At 38.9% G+C, this 27,447-nt stretch overlaps 1 protein-coding gene across 1 annotated transcript in view; it reads left to right on the top strand.

Moving 5' to 3' along the window:
* The window catches only part of LOC149845347 (regulator of nonsense transcripts 1 homolog), a 114,247-nt gene that overhangs the window by 12,153 nt on the left and 74,647 nt on the right, over positions 1 to 27,447 (top strand). Inside the window, exon 9 of the mRNA XM_089997580.1 lies at positions 4,522 to 4,630. Within this exon, the coding sequence (XP_089853706.1) occupies positions 4,522 to 4,630 (109 nt within the window). The remainder of the gene's footprint in view (positions 1 to 4,521; positions 4,631 to 27,447) is intronic.

The raw sequence follows: 27,447 nt of genomic DNA, 5'->3' as shown, positions 1-27,447 counted from the left end.
TAAAAGTGTTGGAACTTTAAATTTTTCTAATTTTTTTGTGCCAAATGTTAGAGTTGTTTCACAACTAAATCTAAATATTCTTTTCGTTTCTTAAATTTTTGATCATAGATGTGGAATCTCTTTCTCATCTAAGGGTTGCTCCGTGCAGGATCTCCAGTCCGAGAAGATGATTGGGCAAGGCCATAGGAAGGGAGATTTATACTATATGAACTATTTAAATCTTCCTACCAACTCTTTTTGTAATATTGTCCAAGATAAAAATATTGAAACTTGGCATAAAAGACGTGGATATCAAAGTTTCTTTAAGATGTACCCTTTTTCCTTTGGGAAAAAATTTTGTAGTGATTTTTTTTTGCTTATAAGGATTGTATTTTTGGAAAAATGAAATCCACTCCCTTTCCAAATAGAAGTTTCCTTTCTAAGAGACATTTTGAATTAGTGCATTCGGATGTTTGGAGACCTTCTCCCGTAATGTCAAAAGGAGGATATTCATATTATGTGACGTTTATTGATGATTTCACTAGCTATGTATGGATATACTTTCTTAATTTCAAATTCGATGTCTTCTCATTCTTTAAAAAAAATTATATGATTGTCAAAAATCGATTTTCAAGCAACATCTCTATCCTTAGATCCGATTCGAGTAGTGAATTTTTGTCACATGGGTTTCAAAATTATTTAGAAACAAATGGAATTTGTCATAAAAAATCATGTCATAGAACTCCCCAACAAAATGATTAGTCGAAAGGAAACATAGAAACATTTTGGAAACCACTAGGACACTACTTATTTCTAAAGAAATTTCAAAAAGTTTTTGGGCCGAAGCCACTCTAACATCAACTTATTTAATAAATAGAATGATCTCATATCTTTACAAAACATATCCCCCTATGAAAAATCATTTGAAAGAACACCCGACTTCAATAGATTAAGAATTTTTGGTTGTAAGTGCTTTGTGCTTTTTCATAAAAGAGATAAATTGTCTCCAAAAGCTATTAAATGTGTATTATTAGGTTACGGAGAAAACCAAAAAAGATATAGATGTTTTGATCCTAAAACCAACAAACTATATGTTTCTAAAGATGTAACTTTTTTAGAAAATGAAAATGGTTTTGAAAAGACCAAAGACAAAAATGAAGTTGAATATACATTTTTATTTGATCTTTTACCACAAGAAGAGTTGATCTCTTGTAATAATTCTTTGAATGACGAAGGGGATATTCCCCTAAATGTCAATGAAAATGACAATATTGAAGAAGCAATACATATAAGTGATGATATTGTTGATAGACCTATGCAAACTTATACCTTGTGTGATCAAAGAAATCCTCTAAATGCTTTAGAAAAATATTCTCAAAGTTCAAACTTAGAGGAAACCTCTCTTAGGAGATCCAATCGTATTTCCAATTCACCAAATAGATTTGTATCCTACGACACATTAACATCAAAATATACGTCATGTCTAATTGCATTACATTCATTTCATGAACCATCTCACTATAACGAAGCAAAATATCTTCTCCAATGAGTTGAATCTATGAATTTAGAACTTAGTGCTCTTGAAAAAGCTAAAACTTGGGAGATAACTTTGTTACCCATAGGAAAGAAATCAAAGTTAAGACTAAGAGTGACGGGTCTTTAGAACGTTACAAAGTTAGACTAGTGGCGAAGGGATATTCTCAAGTGTATGATATTAACTACGAAGATACATTTGCCCCCGTTGCTAGGATGACTAGTGTTAAGACTCTCATAACCGTTGCATCTATTAAACAATGACCCATTTATCAATTAGATGTGAAAATTGCTTTTTTAAATGGTGAATTAAGTGAAGAAGTTTACATGGATCCTCCGCTGGGGGTTTGCATTGAAAAAGAAAAAATTCTTAAACTTAAAAAAAGCCCTAAAAGCTTGGCATGATAAATTTAGTAATGTGATGACTCATGGGTTTTCATTCGTGTTATACTGACACTGCTCTTTTTGTGAAAAGTACACGTTCTATGGTGATTATTCTTCTACTTTATGTAGATATGATTATCACTGAAAGTGATAAGCAAAGCAAGGAATAAATGACATTAAGAATATTTTAAAAGAAAGTTTTGACATGTCTGATTTAGGATTCTTAAGATACTTCTTACATATTGAAGTTGCGTACTCTCCTAGAGGGTACATTCTTTTTCAAATGAAACTTGTTGCTGACATTTGCACTAAGTCTGGCATTTCAGATGATAAGAAGATAGAAACCTCTGAAGTCATTAATGCCAAATTGAAGCTGGAAGATGGGACTCTACTCGAAGATTCTACTCATTATCGACAACTTGTTGGATTTCTCACATACTTGTCCATCACTTGGTCAAACATAGCTCCCGCACTTCATTCATTCAGTTAGTTTCAACATGCTCCTACCACTGTGCACATGAGTGTGGGCTTAAGAATTATCATATATATCAAAAATACTATAACCAAGGGAGTTTTTACTATAACCAAGGGAGTTTTTCTTTCCTCGTCCTCATTTGATTTATATGCCTATACTGATGTTGATTGGGGTGAAAATCCCAATGATAGAGTCTCAACTGCAGGTTTTTGTGTGTTTTTAGATGACTCGATGATCTCATGGAGATGCAAGAAGCAACACAAAGTATCACTATATCGTGCAATAGCCACTACGACCATGTAGCTTGTGTGGCTTCGAAGTCTTCTCAGTGATATGGGCATAGTCATCTCCGCACCTTCAAAGATATGCTGTGATAATAAAGTGCACTTTACATCGCAAGCAACTATACCTTTCATGAGTGTACTAAGCATAGTGAGATGGACTGTCACTATCTACGTAATGAATATTTGAGAAGAACTATTACATTGTCATATGTTGCATCAGAGTACCAGTTGGTGGACTTCTTCACCAAAGCTCTTCCTGCTTTTTATTTTATTTTTCTTCTTAACAAACTTTCGGTCATCTCTTCGTAAAGTTTGAAGGAGGGTGTTAAAATATATGTACGTACATATATATACACACATACACAATCTTGTAGTCTTTTCACATAGTTGTTTCTAGAAACAACTTTTTTACTAGGTTAGACATTTTTTTTATCTTTTTTTTTTCTTTTTCCTTTTTTCAATTGCATTGGGGGTCCCACTATAGAGTCGTTGGGACCCCAACAGTCATAAATATGACTGTTGGGGGCTCCCAACGACTCTACGTGGGAGCCCCCAATGGTCTCTCTCCCTCTCTTTTTGTGTATAAATAGGAGACGTCTCCTCTTGTATTATCTAAGTGTTCTCAAGCCTTCTTTAATAAAGATATTATTCTTTACTTGCTTATGTTGCTTTTTTTAAGGCTTTTTGTATTGTCCCATTGTTGACTTCTTATATCTCTCTTGTGCCATCGTGCTTGTCCATTATTGGACTTTGTTAGTGCTTTTGCATTCTTAGGTTTCATTTCAGCATACTTCATTAAGGCCTCTTGGTAAAATGTGGTTGTGCTAAAAAATGCCTTGTGTGTTTCGTTAGGGAATAAATAGCCAATCTTTAGTGGATGTGGCTTTTGGTTTTGTGGTAGAATCTGCTTGGAAATGAGGTTGCCATCAGCTTTGTGGAATTTATTCTTTCTAACCTTCAGGGGTGGAACTTGGTGGTGGAAATCAAACATTTGCACTGTTGCTTAAGTTTAGATTTTTTCATTCTAGCTATGAAATGTGGTTTGATTTGAGCAGTATGGTTCCCTAGAATTTATTATGATCTTATTATTCATGAAATCCATAACTAGCGTAAGGACTGGCACTTAGAATTGAGAGCAGAAGCTAAGGGTGGACAGTTTGACTAGCCTGATTTTTGCTTGGTCAGACATGGAATACTGTAGAACGTTGCAAGGTTGAGTTATACTAGGGTTTGGATTTATATCTCCAGGTGGAATTCAATTTGCAAACAAACACTGTATAAAATGTTCATCCACTTTTTCCAACAGCAATCAAACACAAGATAATTTGTCACTGTGACAAAAACTTCAGGGAGTTTTTATCAAGGTAGAAAATCCCCAAGGCAGTTTTGGTCTCTAGCAATCAAACACCCCCATTGTTGATACCTTGCCATGCTTTTTTAATTTGTTTGGACAACATTAACAAAAGGTATTTTGCACGTTTTTTCCTTTGATCTGAAGTTGAGAGAGAGAGGTTGTCATGTCATACCTACATACTCACTTACACGTGTGCCATGGATCTCTGCGTTTTGCTTCATCTGCGACTGCAATGGTAAATGGAGCTTTTTGGTGCCATTTTTTATCTGCAAGTTTCAGCTTTGTAGAATTCATGGCATTCTCATGAATTCTGTTTACTTATTTTCTTATAATCATTGCATTTGAATTTTGAACTGATGCTGTTTCTGATTCTCATGATGTATTTGGATGCACTTTCATTCCTCGTTTGCTTAAGCAAGCAAAGTAGTTATCAACATAGGCTTTATCTTGGTCCCACAAGCATTTGTGCTTGTATCTGATGAATAGTTTCTGAAACTCAATGGTAATGGCAGATACATATACCATCATTTATTGGGCCATGAAGTTGAGGCTCAGGTTGTTCGTAACGCACTGCCTCGTCGTTTTGGTGCTCCAGGTCTTCCAGACCTAAATGCATCACAGGTATGTATACTAATATATATGATTGGTGTATGTAGAGCTGCTCTTTTTGTATGAAGTTCATATCATGGTAAATGTGTTTCTTTTTTGTGACATTGAAATCTGCTGTCTACATCACTTGGTAGCAAAATTCTGCCAGCCTTCAGGAACCTTTTTTTTTACCTTATTTTGAAGGGGTCCATTCCTGTTGGGAAAAGTACTTTTTGATAATGTTCCCCTGTTGGTTGTTTCTATTTTTTATGCTGGCTATGGTAGTAATGCTGGCCTCGATCTGGCTGGTTCTGATTACCTTCTGAGGAAAAATCCTGTATAACAAGGTCCCTTTATATGGATATTCATCACGAATCTCCGTCATTTGGGATAAGTATGCTCATAATGATGCAATCTTTAAAATCATGAATGCATCAGTGATGAACATACAAACACGTGGATTGAAACTGTTAGCTGCTACTGGATGCCATGGGTTTGATAACTTTTGGTACCATTAACCATTACCCAAAGCACTTGTGCTGTCCTGGATCAAGCCTTTCGAATGGGGCATGTGCAATGCAGAGCTCTATAGAGTGGAAAATGCATCGAGTGTAGGAACACGCGGTATGCATTGGCTTGATCAGTGATAGAACGACACACAATAGGCAACGATATCATCGTTAGTGCATCGTTGTGTGGCGGGACAGACGTGGAGCGTTGTTTTGTTAAGCAGTGCCAGCGGATCAGAGGATGTTGCCTTTGGAGATTTGGTTAAGAACCTCTTAGCTTGCAGGAGTTTTCCATGCCTAACGTTTGGATGCACGAGGGTGCGTGTGGGTTAGGGCTAATTCCCTCAGGGATCGCCTTAGGTGATTCCAACTGAGTATGGTGACTCGGGGCTAGGTGAGTGAATGCCTAGGTGCCGACGAATGAGTCTGAGTGGTGCTTTTCGGTATGGTGTTCAATCATCAACTGGTCTTTGGACTGAGGGTCACAAGGTCCTATTCCTTCAGTCACAATACGCTCCATTGCGCGCAAGGCTAAGGCAAGTCTGTGCCCTTTTCGGAAGTGATAGCTGGTATGCGACGACTATGCACGAAGTGGCATGGACCAGATAGAATACACATTTGGAGATGCTCTTGATCAGCTTTCGCTAGGCAGCTTTGTACACAATGGTGCACAAGACTAATGAAATGATTGAATACATAGAAAAGTGTTGGTGCACGACCTTTGACCGATAAGCTAGCTAGATTGGTCTGTCTGACGCGTTGCGGGTTTGTGCAAGGTTCTATGCCCGTGACAAATTGGCATCAAAGCAGAAATATTCACGAAGATCTTGTTGTTCATTGAGTGCGATACTGAAGTGGACATTGATGATTTATACTGGTTACACAAATTTGCGCAGCTGAAGTGTTGTTGATCGAGTACAGAAGCAAGATGTTGGTAAGGTGGTATGAGTTATCTTGTCGATGGTAAGCAGAAGTGTAAGGTTGTTGTTCAGTTGGCTAAGAGAATTTGGATAAGCTATAATTGTGTGTTAGGCTCGTAGGTGGAGCGTGATGTTTGCCTTGTGCATGCAAAGAATGCACGTTGGATTCGGCTGGATGGATTTGCACATTTGGGTATGAGAGACTCAATTGAACTTGTATATTCTCTCCCAAGATTGTGGGTTAGCGGAGTGCCCATCTTGATCAAAATGCTCGTTGTTTTGGTTTCTTGAGTTGGCAGTTCCTCTGTGGATTTTGTGTGCGAAAAAAGTTGTTGTTCGTGACTCGTCGGTTTGGTTTCTACGTGAACGTTTTATTGGCTCCGGATGAGAGTTGCAACGTGCTGGCTCCAGATGAGAGTTTCAGCGTTAAGCCGTGTTGCCCTTTGTGTGGACGAGTGCCCGGGAAGATGCTTTGAAGGACCGCTTTGGGGTGATACGCAAGTAGGCGTTCTCCACTTGAGAACTAGTTTGGATCGTTGGAAAATCGAAAGTTGGTGCCTTGAGGGAGTTGATATCCCTGCGGCACGCGTTGGTAGTCGTCCTTTTTTGCGAGGACCACGAAGGGCTTGGAATTGCCCTTGCTGGGGTCAGAAGGCAACCCAACCACGAGCATGATCACGACAAGTTTGTCGTGCGGGCGAGAATGACCCGCTTGTGTATGGGACTGTACTGGGATCCCACAAGCGAAGAATGCTTGATGTTGATGGAGCGGAATACCACAATCTAAGTGATTGGAGGCGCGTTAAGGAATGAGACGTGACGTGTTAAAGGTTGTGGTGATGGCAGATGAAAACCAGAATAAGTTTAGTAGGGTGAAGGAAAGAAGTAGACAGAAGATAAGTGAAAAAGGAATTTGACATATCAGTTAAGACTGTGTTCTTACCTGCACTGACATTGTCAAGGACGACAATGGTTTGGGTGGGGAAGAATATCTCGGATCGAGCCTTCGGAATTGAGAATGTGCAGTGCGGAGCTCTACTGAGTGAAAAATACATCGAGTGTAGGAACACGCGGTATGTGTTGGCTTGATCAGTGGTGTGCGGTGATAGCACGACATGCGATAGGCAACGATATCGTCGTTAGTGCATCACTGTGTAGCGGAACAGACGTGCAACACTGTTTGGTTAAGCAGTGCCAGTGGATCAAAGGATGTTGCCTTTGGAGATTTGGTTAAGGACCTCTCGACTTGCAGGAGTTTCCCACGCGTAGCGTTTGGACGCATGGGGGTGCGTGTGGGTTAAGGCTAATTTCCCCAGGGATCATCTTAGGTGATTCCAACCGAATATGGTGACTCGGGGCTAGGCAAGTAAATGCCTAGGCACCGACGAATGAGTTTGGGTGGTGCTCTTCGCTATGATGTTCAGTCATCAACTGGTCTTCGGACTGAGGGCCGCAAGGTCTTGTTCCTTCAGTCGAGAGGTTTTGCTGTAGCGTGCTCATGGAGTCGCAATACGGTCCATTGCACGCAAGGCTAAGGCAAGTTTGTGCCCTCTTCAGAAGTGATAGCTGGTATAAGACGACTATGCATGAAGTGGCATGGACCAGATAAAATACGCATTTGGAGATGTGCTTGAGCAGCTTCCGTTAGGCAGCTTTGCACAAGATGGTGCACAGGGCCAATGAAATGATTCAACACATGAAAAAGTGTTGGTGCACGACCTTTGTCCGTTAGACTGTTGAGACTGGGCAGTCTGGCGTATCGCGGGTTTGCGAAAAATCCTATGCCCATGAGATGTGCAATGAAGAGAGATAACAAGAAGTATAGAGGCTGCAATCCCACATGTCCCAAAGATAGGGCAACATGTGCTCTTCTATTCCCTTTATATTGATGTAGATGACATATTACAATACTTCCCTCCAGAGTAAAAGACAACACAGTAAAAGGATAAACAAATAAAGAATAAATCAAATAGAAAATACAACTCGGATTTGGATTAGGATCCATACCCGATCCAAAGTCACGTCTCAACAACCTCCCTCAAGTGGTACATGGTCATGATCATGAACAACTTGATCTTCAATAACCAAAACCTCTGTTTAATGAGCCCTTTTGTAAACAAATCTGCATTCTGATGTTCTGTTCCAACATATCTTGCCACAATTTCCTTATCTTTTATTTTTTGCTTGATGAAATGTAGGTCTATTTCAATATGCTTACTTCTTCCATGTTGAACGGGATTCAACAAAATTTTGATTGCACTTTGATTATCACAAAATAGGATGTATGTTAGAATCCTCTCACCTAATTTAGTTAGAAGATGTCTAATCCATGTTGCTTTTGATGTGGCTGCTGTTGTGGATCTATATTTAGCTGTCACCTGGGTACAGAGGGTACGACACAACAAGTTCAAAAAATGTGGATACAAGGACACAATGATATATATAATTTTTTTAAATAAAATAAAAAATAATAACATTTTAAATGTAAAAGAAGTAGGGGTAAAATGAAAAGGAAGAAGGGATAAAATGAATTTGTTTAAAAATAAAAACTGTTTTAAAAATATGTGGGTATTTGAAAAAATATAAAAGGGAGTCTTTAGGTTATTTTTAAATAAAATAGTAGGGGCCTCAATGAAATTTTCATTTTCATTAAGAGGAAAAGGGGGTGGGAAGTCATCGACTTTCTCTCGTTAAGGAGGAAAAGGATGACATGGAGGAGGCGACACTAGGTACGGTCTCTCTCTCTCTCTCTCATTTCCACCTCCCCAAACCCCTCTGGTTTAACCCCCCTTCGCTCTCTCTCTCTTTTTCCCCTCCCCCAACCATAGTGACAAAAGTTAAAAACGACAAAATCTTGGCAGGCAAAAAACTCACGAGATTTTGAAAATTTTCATAAATCTCGTATTTTTTTCTGCAAAATCTCGAGAATAAAAAATAAATTTTAAAATATAAAAAAAATAACTTTTTATAAGAAAATATAAATAAAACACATTTAAAAATCAAATCGTGGGGGTTTTCATGATAAATATCTTTTAAAAATATAAATATCCCGATATTTGTCACAGTTTGAAAATCTCGCATGAAATTGCCGTTTTAAACTTTCAGGCAATTTCTCGTGATATATCGGCGATATTTTTATAAATATCGCGATATTTGTCATAGAGCCCCCAACCCCTCTGGTTTACCTCTCTCTCTCTCTCAAGTGACCTTGCAATTGCTCAAAGAGAGAGAGAGAGAGAGGGTGATTTTGTTTTTTTTGTTTTGTGGTTCAGGTATGCATTAGACCCGATACAATGCGTCGTACCCGCACTGCGCCCGGTTTGTATCATAGATATTCATCTTCCGTGTTGGACCGTGCTACTGCCTTTTATTTTCTGCTGCTCCATGACACCAAGTTTCTCTCCACAAACACATATCATTATCCGCATTAGAGAAGACCATCTCCATCAACATATCCTAATTTTGTGCTCTTTTCCTGTATACCAATCCATCTCCAAGAGTCCCCTTTAAGTGCCATAGGATTCTTTTGACAACTTCCATATGTCCTATTTTAGGCTCATGCATATATTGCGACACCTGATTAACTGCATACATTATATCAGGTATGGTAAAAGTCAAATATTGGATCATGCCCGCTACACTTCTATACTTGGTTGGATCATCACATAAATCTCCATCATTAACACTCAATCTTCGATGAATTGGACTCGGAGTAGTTGCTGATTTACATTCTTTCATTTCTATTTTACTCAACAAATCTAAAATGTATTTATGTTGGGTCAAAACAAGTTCATCAATCTTCCGATCAACCTCCACTCCAAGAAATATTTGAGCCTTCCAAGTTCCTTCATTTGAAATCTTTTATTCAAGAGAGCTTTGATTTCCTCAATATGGGTTTCACAATTTCCAGTAATGATAATATTATCCACATGTATAAGTAATAAATTGATATGATCATTACCTGTATATGTGAATAAAGAATAGTCCAATGCCGATCTTTTAAAACCATCGTTCTGAATTTCATTTGAAAAACTTTCAAACCACGACCGTGATACTTGTTTTAGTTCATATATAGGTCTCTTTAACTTGCATACATACTTTCCAGGATCTTTCTCATTAAAACCTTGAGGCTGCTACATGTACACTTCCATTTTTAAGGGCTCCATGAAAGAATTCATTGGCCAACCATGATCAAGTGCCAAGGACATGATGATTCTGATAGTACCCATCTTGATTACAGGACTAAAAGTTTTTTCGTAGTCCAAACCATGTTCTTGAGTGAATCCTTTCGCAATCAGTGTAGCTTTATATCGCTCTATGCTTCCGTCAGGCTTATATTTGATTTTGAATACTCACTTTGAACCAACAACATTCTTATCTTTTGGCATCTTCACAATCTCCCATGTTTGGCACTCATTTAAGGCTCTTAACTCTTCATTCATGGCTTTAATATCCCTTATATTATTGCGAACTTCCATAAAACTCTTTGGCTCTTCATGTTTCTCAATTTCAGCAACAAAAATTTGTTGTTCTAGACTGAAGTTTTCGTAACTCACCCATCGATCAATAGGATGACGCACACGTGTGGACCGTCTTCTTCAACTGCTTTACTTTCCATCTCTTGCTGATTTGCGTCATTTTGTTGCTGTAACGTATCTCTGTTCCTTACCTAGAGGCTCCCTCAGACTGAATCTGCCTATCGACCAGATTAGGAAAATTACCATCATCACTATCCCCTTGATGATTATTAGCTGGTTCTTCAACCTCATGACTGTCGTGTTGCTGATTCTCTACACGATTTTCATGCTGGATACCTGAAATCAGATGTGCACTCAACCACGGTTCATAAATTTCTGGCCTGTTCTTATTTTTCCCTTGCATCAAGTCCTTAGATACATTCTGAAAAGAGTACTCATCAAATATAACATTCCTTGAAACACGAATACATCTTTTTGAAGCATCATAACATGTATATCTTGCATAATTATCAGCATAGCCTACAAACTTACGGGTAACAGCCTTATCACCAAATTTATTTCCGAGACTTTTATCAATGTGAACATAACAAGTGTAACCATAAGCTCTCAATATATCATAATTTGGCTGCTTCCCATACAAAGAAATAAGGAGATTTATAATCGAGAATTTTCATGGGAAGCCTGTTTATTATATAGACGACAATATGAAAGGCCTCTGTCCATAAATTCACAGAAATGTCAGCAACAAACATGCATCATAGATAAGGCACTCTCAATAACATGTCCATGCTTTCTTTTAGCTAAGCCATTTTGTTGAGAGGTCCGCAAGCAAGAAATTCTGCTATTGATTATATTTTCTTGTAGGAATTCAAAAAATTTTCTTTGACATGTACTCTCCACCACCATCACATTGGAAATTAAGAATTTGAAGGGAGAATTGAGTTTTGACATATACATAAAATTTACAGAACAAAGGAAAAACTTCATATTTGTTTTTCATGAAATAGATCCAAGAATAATGAGAGAAATCATCAATGAAGATAACATAATATCTGCTATCAGAAATAGAGTAAATGGGAGCTGGTCCCCAGACATAAGAATGAACAAGTTCAAGTGGCCTCACACAACACGTGAGACATAAATTTTTACTACTAATGGAGGACACAAAACCAGATTTATGAATAAGACCATCATACACGAGACTATTAATGAAACCTTGACTATAATGAGCTAGACGAAAATGCCATACATTAAATTTATTTGACTTTGACTCATCAGAAATGAAAATACCAGAAATCAACTTTGAGGAAGTAATGCGGTCCAACGAACAACCCAAGGATGAAGAGCTTTCCTTGATGACATACATATTTCCTTTTCTCTCTCCTTGAGCATACATCTTTTTCGTGAGAAGATCCTTCACGTACACATAAGAGGGAGTGAAAACAATGAAAGAATTTAGATCATCAACAAGTTTAGAAACATAAATTAAATTCTTTTTGATATTAGAACACACAAGACATTAGATAAAGATAACATATTAGATTTGGATAAACTAATGGCTGCATTCCCACTGTGAGATATAGAGTGATAGTATCTCGTCTCCAATAATGACTTTATTCTTACCGAATTAAGGAACCAATTCATATAACTTACCTACGTCACTTGTAGTATGACTAGCTGCTCCAGAATCGATATACCAAATCCCCTTTTCATTATTTTTGAAATTCAATCATGCAAGGGCAGCAATGAGAGCCTCTTTATCCTTCAAATTTTGTGAACTAGATCCAGCCTGTTGTCCTTTCTTCTGACCCTCATTCTTATTCTATGCATCATTCACTTCAAAATTACAGTTGGGGTCATTTTTGAACCAACAATTGGCCTTGACATGTCCTAACTTCTCGCAAATGTAACAAGTGGAAATAGATTGCCATCCCTGAACATTTGAAGAAATATTTGGAGTAGGGAGGATGCCTCTACCCCCCTGACCATTCACTCTGCCACGTCTTTTGCCACCTCTGAATGAGCCTCTTCCGCTTCCACGGTACGTATTAGTAACCAACACCTCTTGAGTATCATGGGAAGAATCAATATCTTCACCAAGAGACATCTCGTAATGCCGCTTGGGTGGTAGTCGAGCTTCATTGTTGGAAGTGTTTTGTTGCTGCTGCGTCTGATCTGCAAAAAAAAAATGCAGATTCAGGTTTTATCTTGTGGTGTTTGGCGGTTACTTTCTAATTTCATATTTCAGTTTTCCTGGAGTTATTGAGATATGTGCCCACTTTACTAGGTGATATCTTGTTTCTTTCGTGAATTCGTTTCTCCCCGTGATTCGTGTGTCCTTTCCGTTTCATTCTGAAAAGATGTGGCATGTGTATTTGGGTCCAAATCGGGTCTGGATCCAGACCCGATTCTGTGTCTTATTATATACAAGGTTGACACCCTTCATTAATGACATGTTTGTAATTTCTTTATGTTGTAAAAGGGTATTTATTACCCTAAACTGTGTTAGACATAATATATAAATGAGTATAATGTATGCCGATTCCTGTATTGGTAATCATGGATTTCTACAGCATCTCCTTCTCTCTTTGTGCGTCCTCCATTCTTCTTGTATGATAGAGCTCAGGATGTCAAATTCTAACATGGTATCAGAGCCACGCTAGTGCTGGATCTGGGATTGCTTCCAAAAGGTATGACCAGAGAGATCTTTTAGTCTCCCAAGTCAAGAATTGATTCTTCTCTTCTGTTTACCTCTTTGATATATTCATTCGCTTTTTAATCTCACCGTTTCTTTCTGGATCAGATCTGATCAGAGGCAGATCCGATCACGGACTGATCTGATTGTGTTTTATATTTCTCTATCTTCATTCTACCCACCCTGATCAGATCTGAACCAAACATGCTGATCAGAGGCAGATCTGATTGCATTTTTATTTTCCCCATTTTCGTATCACTTACCGTGATCAGATCTGAATCAAACCAGATTTGATCAAAAGAGTTAATCAGATCTGATTTCATTCCAGGTTAATCGTTAATTAGATCTGATTTCATTCCAAGTCTCGTCTTTCTTCTTTTTCAATCTTAAAAAAAAAGAGAAAGAAGGATCGGTTATTCCGATCAGACCTGATCAATAATCAGATCTGATCATAACTCAATATCTGATCCGGATCAATACCAGATCTGTGCTTTCTTTTCTGTCTCAGATCTGTGTTTTCTTCCCTATCGTCCGCTGCCCTTCACATAACCCAATATAGTTTCTTTTACAAAGGAAACTGAATTTCTGTCTACATTCAGTCGTCCGCATGACTGCTTGCACTCTGTAAAGGAAAAATATTAAAGTTTGTTCTGCAAAAAAAAAGGTTGCAGAATTTTCTTTGAGACTAAAAGTTTTCCTTTGATATATTGATTTCTTAAGTTATTGCCGGACTGTGTGCTGAACATATTCTTCTTTTGAAACATGGACTCATTCCCTTCCCGGTCTTTCTTCAAGCTTTCTTAATCAACTCGTGTCTGAAAAGTTGAACAATTATAATTTCTTGACTTGGAAGAAGCATATCATTCCTTTTATAAGGAGTCAGAATCTCTCTGAACATTTGGATAGATCTATTTCAGTCCCTCCAGAGTTTATATCACGAGAAGAAAGGACAGTAAATGAGCATCTACCACAATGTATATTAGAAACCCATAGTATGTAACCAGGATGAAAAGGGACCCGACGTTAGTTGCTTATATCATTTCTACATTGTCACAAGAGGTACTTGTGGCAATTCCAGATGACTGTTCAGCTATGCAGCTGTGGGATAGATTAGTTTAGACATATTCATAGGTTTCTCAGGCCAGAGTGATGTTTCTTAAAAGAGAATTTCAAATGTTGAGAAAGGATTCCATGACTATCATAGAGTACTTGAACAAAATGAAGGCCGTTACAGATCAACTAGCAGTTGTGGGTTGTGCAGTGAGTGACAAAAATATGGTACAACAAGCTCTGAGTGGGCTGGGGCCTGACTATCACATGATTGTTATTTCTTTATTGTGTTTACCTGATCTACCCAGTTTTGAAGATCTGCGTGTAAAATTATTATAATATGAGATGACCTTGAAAGGGTTCTTTGAAGAATCATGTGCATGCAGGCACACAAGATGTTCTTGCCACAGGGGTAGCCTATGGATGAGGACAAGGAAGTTATGGAAGAAGAGGACAAGGAAGAAATGGGTCGGGCGGCCGTGGACTACTACCTATGCCCAACATACCTCCCAGCTCACAACGACAACGGCTAATTCCTACTTTTTTCCTGTGTAATAAAAAGGGGCACATCAAGGTTAACTACTGGTTTAATCCTCAAAATAAAGGAAAATCAACACAGTCAGAAGTGAAGGGAGGAACAGATAGTTCAAAGGCCAGTGAAGAAGTAAAGGAGTTGCTGATGTTAGCTTTGACAGGATTAAATCTGAAACAGAATGATTAGGGTACTTGGTATGTTGACTCTGGGGCAACAACTCATGTTATTGGTGATGCTGGGCTCCTAAATCTTGTTCCTTACGTTGGTAGAAATAGCATAATCACTGGAGATGGATCTCATCATTCTATTTCTCACATTGTAAACTCTGTCATTCCTATGTCAAAGTCCTCTCTTAGTCTTTCAAAAGTTCTTTATGCTCCCAACATCAAGAAAAACATTGTTTCTGTTTTTAAGTTCGTTGATGATACCAATGCTTCAGTTGAGTTTACTCCCTCTTCTGTTCATCTCAAGGATCTTTGCACGAGGGAGACGTTCGCTGAAGAAAAACGATAGGACAATATGTATGATTTCTAAGAAGATCCTTCTGCTCGTGTTCACACTATTGATCCCAACTTGAAGCTCTACTCGTCGTCGTCTTCAGTGATTCCTAAGTGTGCTTTTAGTGTCTCTGAATCTAATAAGCCAAATCTTTGGCATGGGCGTTTAGTTCATTGCATTAGTCATTTCTTTGAGAAACTTGTATCAAATAATTTCATTCCCAAGTCTAGTTTAGGGTTAAATGTCGATGACAAAAAATGTTCTAGCCGTCTCTTATGTAAGAGTCATGTTCTACCTTTTAATTCTATTAATAAAAGAGCTTCAAGACCCTTTGAGATTATCTGTTCTAATGTTTGGGGGCCTGCTTTAGTTGCCTCGGTATTTGGAATTAGATATTATCTTATATTTGTTGACCGTTATTCTCGCTACACTTGGATTTTCTTTATAAAATACAAGTCTGAGACTTTCAAGTTGTTCCAGAATTTTCACTCCTTTGTTAAGAATCAATTTTCTGAAAATATTCTTTGCTTCCAATGTGATGGAGGTGAGTTCTCTTCAAGTGACTTTATTACTTTTCTCCGTGGTAATGGAATAAGCAGGAGGGTGTCTTGTCCTCATACACCTCAACAGAATGAGATTGCTGAAAGGGAGCATCACCATATTGTTGAGAGTGCAATGAGTATGATTCATGATATTAATCCTCCCATTACTCTGTGGGCAAAAACTTTTCATTCAGCAGTTCATGTGGTAAATCGATTTCCCATGACTATTTTGGAAAACAAATCTTCTTACTTTTCCATGTTTGAAGTTCATTCCAACTATCATGATTTGAGCGTGTTTGGTTGTGTATGTTACGTTCATATTGACAGTTCAATGAGACGTAAGTTTCAGGACAAGGCCTTGAAGTGCAGGTTTGTGGGATATGCGGTTGACTATAAGGGATACATGTGTTATGATCCTACGAGTAAGCGCATCAAGAAATGTTGTCTTTGATGAATTAAACTTCGATCATCCACCTATCACTTCTTCTGAATTAAATTCCAAAATTGAGGTCTATCACCCCTAGTTGGATTCTGAGCTTTTCTCTAGCACTAATGATATTTGTCCTTCAGATTGTGTTCAAAGGGATAGGGGGACTATGCCCGTTGACAAGTTGACTGCACAGGAGAATATAGAAACACCCTTGGAACCAGAAAGGTATAAAGGCCTCGTTTATACTCGACGAGGAAAAGCTGCGCCCTCCATTTTTAATCAGGAAATGGATATACCTTCTACTTCTACCCCAACCTTCGATGTTAGAAGATCCACCCGCTCTCGTCATCTGATTGAAAGATGGGTCAATTATGAAAATTTTTCGTTGGATTTTCAACTCTTTATAACTTCTTTGGGCAAGGAAGATGAGCCCACAACATTTTATCAGGCAACAAATTCTAGAAGATGGATTAAAGCGATGAATGAATAAATGGAGGCCCTTCATGAATGTGGTACTTGGGATGTTGTTCCTAGACCACCCAATAGAAATGTTGGGTCGAAGTGGGTGTATAAAATAAAGTACAAACCCGATGGCATTATCGAACGATACAAGGCGAGACTTGTTGCAAAGGGTTTCACACAGGAGCAAGGACATGATTATGATGAGACCTTCAACCCAATTGTGAAAATAGGAGCAATCAAAATTATATTATCCTCCACTATTGATCATTAGTGGACACCTAGTCAACATGATATCAAAAATGCTTTTCTACATGGAGATCTGAAAGATGAAGTGTGCATGGAGCAACCCACTGGATATGCAGAAGGAGATTCTACAAAATATGTGTGCAAACTAAAAAAATCGATATACGGGTTGAAGCAGGCATCCCACTCTTGGTTTGATAGTTTTTCTCTTGAAATACAAAAATATGGTTTTAGTCAATCTCTTCTTGACCGCTCCCTGTTTATATTCAAGGGCCAAGATGTAGTGACTCTGTTATTGATATATGTATATGATATTATCATCACAGGTAACTCTAAAGATCCTGTTGAGGAGGTCAAGCGGCTCTTGAATCAGAGATTTAAAATGAAGAATCTTGAGAAACTGCGATGCTTTCTTGGAGTTGAAGTTGACAGCACCACTTAAGGAATGACTCTCACCCAACATAAGTACACCATCGACATTCTCAGCAAGGCAGTTACGAAAGAGTGCAAACCTTTAGGAACCCCCAATGTTCTTTACCAGAAACTCAGTTCCCAAGATGGAGATCTATATGAGGATCCTACAAAGTATCACAACATAGTCGGGATGTTGCAATATCTCACTTTTACTCGACCTAATATTGTTTACTCAGTTAATCAGGTATCCTAGTTCATGCATGAGCCGCGTGTGGGGCATATGGAAGCTGTTAAATGAATACTTTAGTATTTGAAGGGAACCGTCAAAGATGATGTTTTGTATAGAAAGAAGATGAATGGGCAGAATGCATGAATGAGTAGAATGCACATGCGCTCATTGTTTACACTGATGCAGACTGGGCGGGAGATCCAGATGAACGCAGGTCAGTGTTAGGCTATTGTGTTTTTGTTGGGATGAATCTAGTATCCTGGAGTAGTAAGAAACAAAAGGCAATTTCTAGATCAAGTATAGAGACCGAATATAGATCAATGATAACCGCCACTGTTGAGGCTACATGGATTAGACACCTACTGACAGAGGTATGGGAATCGGTCTCTTGATCCCTTCTCTCATGTGATAATCAAAGTGCCATCAATATGTCCTTCAATCCTATTTATCACAACCGTGCCAAACACATAGTGATGAATCAACATTTTGTGAGGCAAAAGGTGGAAGAGAAGGAGATTGAGCTCGAATTTGTACGGACCACTGATCAAGTTGCTGATATATTCACAAAGGGACTGACCAAAGACAAGTTTTGGATGTTAAAAGGCAAGTTGTTCATGGTTCAAAACTATGTACTACTTGAGGGAGAGTGAAAAGACGTCACATGTGTATTTGGGTTCAAATCGGGTCTAGATCCAGACCCGATTCTGTCTTATTAATACAAGGTTGATGCCCTTCATTAATGGCATGTTTGTAATTTCTTTATGTTGTAAAAGGGTATTTAGTACCCTAAACTTTGTGTTAGACATAATATATAAATGAGTATAATGTATGCCGTTTCCGGTATTGGGAATCGTGGGTTTCTACAATAGCTCCTCTCTCTCTCTGCGTCCTCCATTCTTGTATGATAGAACTCTCGATGTCAAATTCTAACACATTCCTGTAATGGATTGAAACAGTCATCGAAACAATCATACCCTGTTATCCTCCACTTTCCTTCCTCAATTAATTTATGAAAAATTAAATCATTCAAATTTTCTTACATGTAAAAGGCAAAACACCGCCTTTCATTAGAAGTCAGGATCTTGTTGGACACCTGAATGAGACAATCCAGATCCCGCCAAAGTTTTTTGTGCATGAAAACAAAGATGACAAAGAGGTTATTTCCATCACTCATTCAAGGAACCCTGAATGAGGCATCTATGAAAAGAGATTAAGCTCTGGTTGTTTACATTACCTCCATTTTGTCCCAGGAGGTACTTGTAGGTATACCAGATGACTGCCCAACAATGGATGAGACAAGCTGGTTCAGACATACGCTCAGATTTCAGAGGCTAGTATTATGTATCTGAAGAAAGGGTCAATGAGTGTGCTTGATTATCTGAATAAAATGAAATACATCATAGATCAATTGGCTATGGTGGGATGTGAAGTGCAAAACAAAGAAAAGGTTAAGCAAACTCTCAACGGACTCAGATATGAATTTCATGTTATTTCTACCACTCTGCAGTATCTGGATTTGCCTTTTATCAATGACCTCTCTACAAGCAATATGGTTCTTAGGTATCGTGCCACACAAGAAAGCTTATTGTGTATTGAGCCGCACAAGAAGAAACATCATATTAAGAGAGAATATCAGATTAAGGAAAAAGCGAATATAGAATGACTCAATAAGATTCCTTAGATAACTCGCAACACAAGAAATAAAGCATAGAGAGAAAAGACTTTTTCAAAAACCCAACAAGAGAAAAGACAATATGCAACCAATATATGATTTCAGGCAGGACAAAGAAAATTGCGGAAGAATTTGTTGAAGAAGAATATTTGAAAAGGAAGACAAGGAAGAATAAAGAAGGCAAGACAAAAGAGAAGAGGAAGAATTAGAATCTTTGGACTTAACAAGACAATCATAATCCATGAGCTTTGATACCATGATAACTTTTATTACCATTAACGATTACCCAAATCACTTGTGCAATGAAGAGAGAGAACCAGAAGTGCAGAGGCCGCAATTCCACATGTCTCAAAGATAAGGCAACATGTGCTCATCCATTCCCTTTATATTTATATAGATGACATATTACAATACTGGCCTCAAGAGTAAAATACAACACAATAAAACAATAAGGGCAAAAAGGACAAACAAATAAAGAATAAATCAAACAAAACATACAACTCAGATCTGGATCAAGATCCAGACCCGTTCCAAGGTCATGTCTTAATAGGGTTCCACCTAATTTCTAGAATTTCAGGTAGCTATGTTTGGTTTGTTCGAGGGTTAGAGAAACGTCATAGAACATGGGGAAGTGCGCTTCCCCGGAACGCAGTGCTTCCGAAACGCGCAGGGAAACCAACATTTTAATCGAGTAGCACATTTCCCATTTATGGGAAAGCACGCTTTCCACTCGCTTCCCACTTGCTTCCCGCTTGCTTCTCGCTCGGTTCCCGTTCGCTTCATGCTCGGTTCCTGTTCGCTTCTCGCTCGCTTCCCACTCGCTTCTCAATATTGGGAAGTTTCATTTTTTTAACCCAATATCGGGAAAACTCTATTCCTATTCTCTTCCCACTCAAATCTTAGCTTGCTTCTCTCTTCGTTTTCCCTTCGATTCGGGTTTGATTCCTGTGTCTCTTTCAGTTCACTTATCTTCTTGTTTTCTTTTTATAACATCATTTATTATTTAAGTTTGTTGATATTGATGAAAGAGTCCCTTAGGCAGTGTTTGATAGGCTGAACAAATGGGATGGGACACACTCGCTTTAGACGAGTGTGCTATAGACAATTAGGGTGCGACTGTAATGCCCTGAAATCTAACCTAAATTTTTGAGGATTTTTTTTATATAACAACAGAAAAAATCATTTCATTGGGTTAAGCATTCAGGCGCATTACAGGAGTAATCAAAGCAATATCATTTATTTTATTTCAAATAAATAATGACATCAGAGTTTCAAATAACATGAATACTAATAAATTAAAATTTAATATGAGATATCCCGAGAACACAATAAATCAATATCACGATCGACACTCCAACTCGCAACCACTCATAATATTCTATTCTTCACCTGAAAATTAGTAAAATGATTGGAATTAGACTACAACCATTTTAAGTAGGAAATACTGTGATTTTTCTTGCAGGTATATCATGTGTCAAGTATGCGATGCGTGTGCCGTGCAGGATTGTAAGCATCAACAAAAGAGAAAATAAAGATCTATGCTACAAAACAATAGTTTATAAGAAGCTAACTAACATGTATAATAAATAGCAGAATTTAAACATCCCACAGACATACAAATTTTATTGCATGCTAATTTAAATATCTACAGGTTAAAAGTAACTGTTTAGGTGTTAAAACACAAACCTGTCAACTTCCTACTCAAATGAGATTCCTAAGATGTTCTTATTTAATGTTTTTCTTTAATTATTTCGCAGGTACACACGGTTCAAGGCAACCATAACAGAAGAGAACATTCAGGGGTTTATTATACATTAATGTTTTATTAACCCGAACGTTTTAATTGAAACTAAATCCTAAGGGAGCGGTCAAATAACCGAGAGAACCTCTCAAAGGCCCAAACAACATGATGCATCTCTAACTTATGCAGAAGAACGTGAAGCTACCACCTAGGACACATTGGTAGTCCGGGTTCTCTAACTCCGAGAATTGAGGACCAACGAGTCATTGCCGATCGAAGCAAGAAACACTTGTCCGCGGAGTTGTGTACCACCTACCCTTTCCAAGGTAAGCCCAAAGACGGAGTATGTTGATCTTTTTATTTATTTATTTTTTTAAAATACTGAAGTATTTTTTTAAAATTGATTTCCTACTACTGGAGTAGTAGATCCTCAACGTTTCTTACATTTCAAAGGTATACAAACCAATTTTTTTTCTATTTGATTGTGCAGACCCACTCAGAGTGCTCCAGTACCTTTAAATCGTCAAGCACGGATGCTCCGGTACATTTAAACCAGTCAGGCCCACAAAACTTTAAATCTAAGTTCCTCACCAGTGTAATTGATATTGCGTGCAAACTTAACAGACCAAATACCCGCATCATGTACCTACCCCATATTACCCATTAGGCGAGGTTTCCCCAACAATGACTAACTCCATAATTTACCCATTTAGGGTGCCATAATATATATATATATATATATATATATATTTTCAGTTGGGTTCTAACATTACTTATGTGTGCATAGGGGTGGCAATCGGGTCGGGTTGGCCGGTCAGCATACCTCAACCCAAACCCGACCCGTTTATTAAACGGGTCGGCTGTGACAAACACTAACCTGACCCATTTAATAAACAGGTAACCCAACATGACCCGCCAACCCGTTTAATAAATGGGTTGGGTCGGGAAAACGGGTTGGCGGGTCGGTTTGGTGGGTTGACCCGCTCGCCTAACCCGTTTATTAAACGGGTCAGCCGGGTTGCCATACCCCCAACCTGAACCCGACCCGTTTAATAAACGGGTTAGGCGGGTCGACCCGTTTATTAAACGGGTTGGCTTAAGCCCAACCCGAACCCGCCTAAGAGGCGGGTTGGCGGGTCGTGTCAGGTTTTGCCACCCCTATGTGTGCAGGTATTTTAGTTTTCTTATGTTTCACAAACGTAAGTTTCCCTTTTTAACTACAGTGGTCTATGTAGATTCTAGTGTATTTTAGGGTTGATTGTTACGAAGAACCCAATAGTTGAACTGGTATATCTCTCATCAACTGCGGTGAAAACACATCAAATTGAAATAGTGGTGAGATATTGTTGTTACAACTGAATCGAGTGTATGTGATTATCATCAAACTGTGGTGGTTTCACTCGACTACTGTGAGGGCAAACCGTATGGTTTCAATAAACCCAGGTACTATGAACACCTAATACGACTGAAATAAAAGATCCAACTGTGATTAATTAACATGGATTACTAGGGATATGATCAACAACAATCAAAATATTTAAACATGGCTTAATCCATGGCGATGGCCTGCCACACAAACATCTTTCAGATGAATTTCGATACAGAAGATAACAGATTAAGCATGCTCAGCAGCGATTAATTCGGCGAAGAACAAAAATCAGAAGACATGTAGAACTTGAGCATGGTCTGTACCTTGGTTTATCATAAGTAAATCAAGTGAATACACATGATTTACACATACACCTACATTTAATATGCAGTTAACAGAATATCTACAGCTGCCTGCACATTTATCTATCATATGCGAATCATACAAAAACACAAGACTTTCACACACAGCTAATAGAAATAAACCAGATAGAACATCACTGAGCCTATAACGCTACCCACATTATAGCAAAGTGATTTATCATATGCAATTCACAAAAACATAGGAATTACTTATATACCTAACAAAAGTTAATCAGATAGACTGAATATCACAGAACATATCCAGATACAAAAATTGAAATTCCCTACATGCTAAATCATTTACGCATAACCTGAATTTCTTTTTTTTTTTTGAATGATGAAATGCTAAATACTCTTATCCAATTACAGGCTGGGGTTCGGTCCCCAGACCTCACACCCAAATGCTCGGCAGTCTGATCAATCTAAGAAAAACTCGAACACGAATCGGGTGAGACTGTCATGCTAAGTCCCCCTTGGTTACCGGCCCAAAATCCCCAGATCTGTCGATTTGGGGTTTCGGCAACCCCCCCCCCTTTTTTATGGATTCCGGCAACCCACACACCACGCTCGACCCACAGTACACCCTAAAGAACAAAAACAGTAAAACCTACCTATGTTGAGCTTGTTCCTTTTTTTCCGAAGCTTTGCCGAACCACCACCGCCCCACCTTCACGTCATGAGAGAGAGAGAGAGAGAGAAAACAGGAGAAATTTGGGGAAACAGGGAAGGGAAAGAGAGAGCTCGGGAGAAAGAGGGGTGTGGGAGGGTTTTTTTTGGCCCCCCTCGGAAAGGAAGGAGGCAGTTGCCCCCTCCTCCCCGGTGGTTGCACACTCCCCCCCCCCCCCCCCCCCCCCTTTTTCACTACCGGCCTGCGTTAGGGTTCATTCAAAACCCTAACACACATTTTATCGTGCCAGCACAATGCTGCTTTTTTACTTAACAGTTTATAAGGCACGACTTGGGTCCAGGTCCGAGACCCAAGATCCAACCGCGAGGTGGATCCGTGGTTCTATTACGGTGTGGATTCGCAGGATGGATCCAACTGTGGATCCATTCATTAAAATTATTTATAGATATATTTAATGTGTTTATTATTATATTACTATTATTATTATTATTATTTTTTTTCTAATATATGTATATGATTATATATATATATATATATATATATATATATATATATATATATATATATAGACCTTAATTGATATGGGTCCTGGATCCGAAACATGGATTCTAGCCCCAAACTCAGAAAATTACGTATAAATTCAAATAATTAACAAAAATTTAAGGTTATTACATCGTTTTTCCCTAAAAAGAATTTCGTCCTCAAAATTTACCTGTAAGGGCTTACTTAAAAAGATTGGGGTACTTCTCTCGCATATTTGCCTCAGGTTCTCACGTTCTTTCATCAATGCCATGATGTTGCCATCTCACCTTGACGAGAGGGAGGGTCTTTGATCTCAAGACTCGCTCGTTTTGTTCAAATATTTCCACTGGCTTTTCTTCCATTATTAGATCTTCCCGTATATCCACGTCCTAATACTGGATGACATATGATGGATCTTGAAGATACTTCCTCAGCATAGATACATGAAATACATTATGGATCTGAGCATACTGGGAAGACAGTGCTATACGATAGGCAGTTTCTCCAACCCGCTCCAAAATCTCGAAAGGTCTCACATACCTGAGGCTCAATTTTCCCTTCTTACCAAACCGAAACACACTTTTGATTGGTGATACCTTCACAAAGACCTGATCCCCCGCTTCAAAAGTGAGCTCCCTGTGCCTTTGATCTGTATAACTCTTTTGCCGACTCTGGGCTGACATTAGTCTATCTCTGATCATCTTGACCTGCTGGGTATAATGCTACAACACGATTGGTGATTCCATCGAGCGTTCACCAAGCTTGTCTCAATACAAAGGTGATCTGCAAGGTCTTTCATATAAAGCTTCAGAAGGAGCCATGCCGATGCTCACATGATAACTATTATTGTAGGCATACTCAGCTAAGACCATATGCTTGTCCCATTCGCCTTTCCAATCCAGCATACACGCTCACAACATATCTTCAAGAGTCTAGATAGTTCTCTCAAATTGGTCGTCGGCCTGGGGATGAAAAGTGGTACTCAGCTTCAGCTTTATACCCAAAGTCTGTTGCAACTAGCCCCAAAACCGAGAAGTAAACCAAGGATCTCGATCTGATATGATATAGATTGGTACTCCATGCAACCGAACAATCTCTATGATGTATAAATCTGCTAGACTCTCGAGGGATTGATTTATCCGTATGGGTAGGAAGTGAGCCGATTTGGTGAGTCGGTCCACTATTATCCATATGGCGTCATGCTGTCTCCGTGTTTTGGGCAAACCCACCACGAAGTCCATGGTGATTTTCTCCAATTTCCAATGTGGAATCTCTAGTTGCTGCATCATTCCGCCAGGCTTCTGATGTTCGATCTTGACTTGCTGACAAGTCAGACACTTCGAGACATAACTTGCGACCTCACGCTTCATTCCATTCCACCAATACCCTCGTTGGAAATCTTTAAACATTTTTGTACTCCTCGGGTGTATGGTGTACTTGGACTTATATGCTTCTCCCAATAGTTCTTCTATCAACTTGGGGTCACTAGTGACCCAAAGTCGCTTTTGCATCCAGATACTGTCATCTTCTTTTAGTGAGAAGGGTGAATTTCTTTGTTGATCTTGCGACTTGAGCTTCTCGTACTGGGGATCCTCCTTCTGACTCTCAATAATCCTTATAAGGATCTCAGGATAGGCAGATACATTGGATAGCTTGATGCTTCCTTTGTCATCGGCGAACGACTTTCAGTCAATAAATTCTTCTACCAACTTTGTCACCAGACTGGACAAAATGCAGTCAGCTTTGCGACTGAGAGAGTCAGCTACAACATTTGCCTTCCCCGGGTGATAAGAAATAGTAAGGTCGTAATCCTTTATGAACTCCAACCATCGTCGTCGTCACATATTCAACTCCTTCTGGGAGAACAGGTACTTGAGACTTTTATAATCGGTGAACACCTCGAACTGTTCTCCATACAGGTAATGTCATATCTTCAAAGCGAACACTACGACTTCCAATTCAAGATCATGAGTTGGATAATTTCGCTCATGAATCTTTAATTGGCGAAAGACATACGCTATCACTTTGCCATTCTGCATTAAGACACATCCCAATCTTGTACCTGATGCGTCTGAATACACCATAAAACCACCATGACCTGATGGTAAGGCCATTACTGGGGCGGTGGTAAGCTTCTACCTCAAGATTTGGAAACTCTCATCGCACTTATCTATCCATTCGAACTTAACTCCTTTCCTCAGGAGCTTGGTCATGGGCATGACCATCCGTGAAAAGTCCTGAATGAATCTTCGATAATAGTCTGCTAAATCGAGAAAACTTCTGATATCACTGATATTCTTCGATTGACCCCAGTTTAATATGACTTCAACCTTAGCCGGGTCCACCAATACTCTATCTCGTGATATGACTTTGCCTAAGAATATGACCTTCTCAAGCCAGAATTCACACTTGGAGAATTTTGCGAACAACTGGTGTTTCTTGAGAGTCTCCAATACAATCCTCAAATGATCCCGATGCTGCTCTATGCTTTCAGAGTACATGAGTGTATCGTCAATGAAGACAATCACAAAAGTATCCAAGTACGCTCTGAATACCCGATTCATCAAATCCATGAATACGGCTGGAGCATTTGTCAGTCTGAATGACATAACCACAAATTCGTAGTGACCGTACCTTGTTCTGAAGGCCGTCTTTGAAATATCGTCGTCCTTGATTCGGAGTTGATGATATATAGATCTGAGGTCGATCTTAGAGAACATCATAGCCTTCTGCAGCTGATCGAACAAGTCCTCGATGCGAGGTAGGGGATATTTGTTCTTGACGATCGCCTGATCCAACATCTGATAGTCTATGCACAACCTCATAGACCCATCTTTCTTCTTCACGAAGAGAACTGGTGTTCCCCATGGTGATACACTGGGTCTAATGAAGCCTTGCTCTATCAACTCTTGGAGTTGTTTCTTTCCTCTAATTCCGCTGGGGCCATACGATAGGGCGCCTTCGAAATCGGTGCCGTCCCGGACATCAACTCAATATAAAAGTCCACCTCACGTTGTGGAGGTAGTCCATGCAACTCATCCGGAAACACTTTCGGAAATTCACGAACCACTTCAAGTTCTTCTAGTGGTATGACCTTCCGCTCGAATGAAAATACATTCACTAGGAATGCTCGACATCCTTGCCACATATACTTCTGAACCTTTAGTACCGATACAATTCGTGCCTTTACCGTAGGTCTGGAGAGCCTAAACTCAACCTTCGACAATCCTAGTCGGGATAAGACCACTTTGCCTTGGCGGCAGAGAACATTGGCATAATATTATATAACCAATCCATCTCCAATATGACGTCATATTCAGTCATATCGAGTAGGATTAGGTCAACATGTAAGTTCTGTCCCTCCAACACAATTTCTACATCGGGGTTGTAGTTTACACATATAAAATTATATCCTATAGGATTATACACATCTAGTACATGTTTCAGGGGTTCAGTATGTGCACCTAATAGTTTAGCAAATTCTATGGATATAAACGAATGCGTAGCACCACAGTAAAAAAAAATAAGTGCATCATGGCCATCGACAAGTA

The sequence above is a fragment of the Nuphar pumila genome, chromosome 2 (assembly GCF_984573655.1).
Source record: "Nuphar pumila chromosome 2, dmNupPumi1.hap1.1, whole genome shotgun sequence".
NCBI classification, from domain to species: Eukaryota; Viridiplantae; Streptophyta; class Magnoliopsida; order Nymphaeales; family Nymphaeaceae; genus Nuphar; species Nuphar pumila.
Note: the sequence above shows the minus strand (reverse complement) of the source record. Positions and strands in the feature narration are given on the sequence as shown.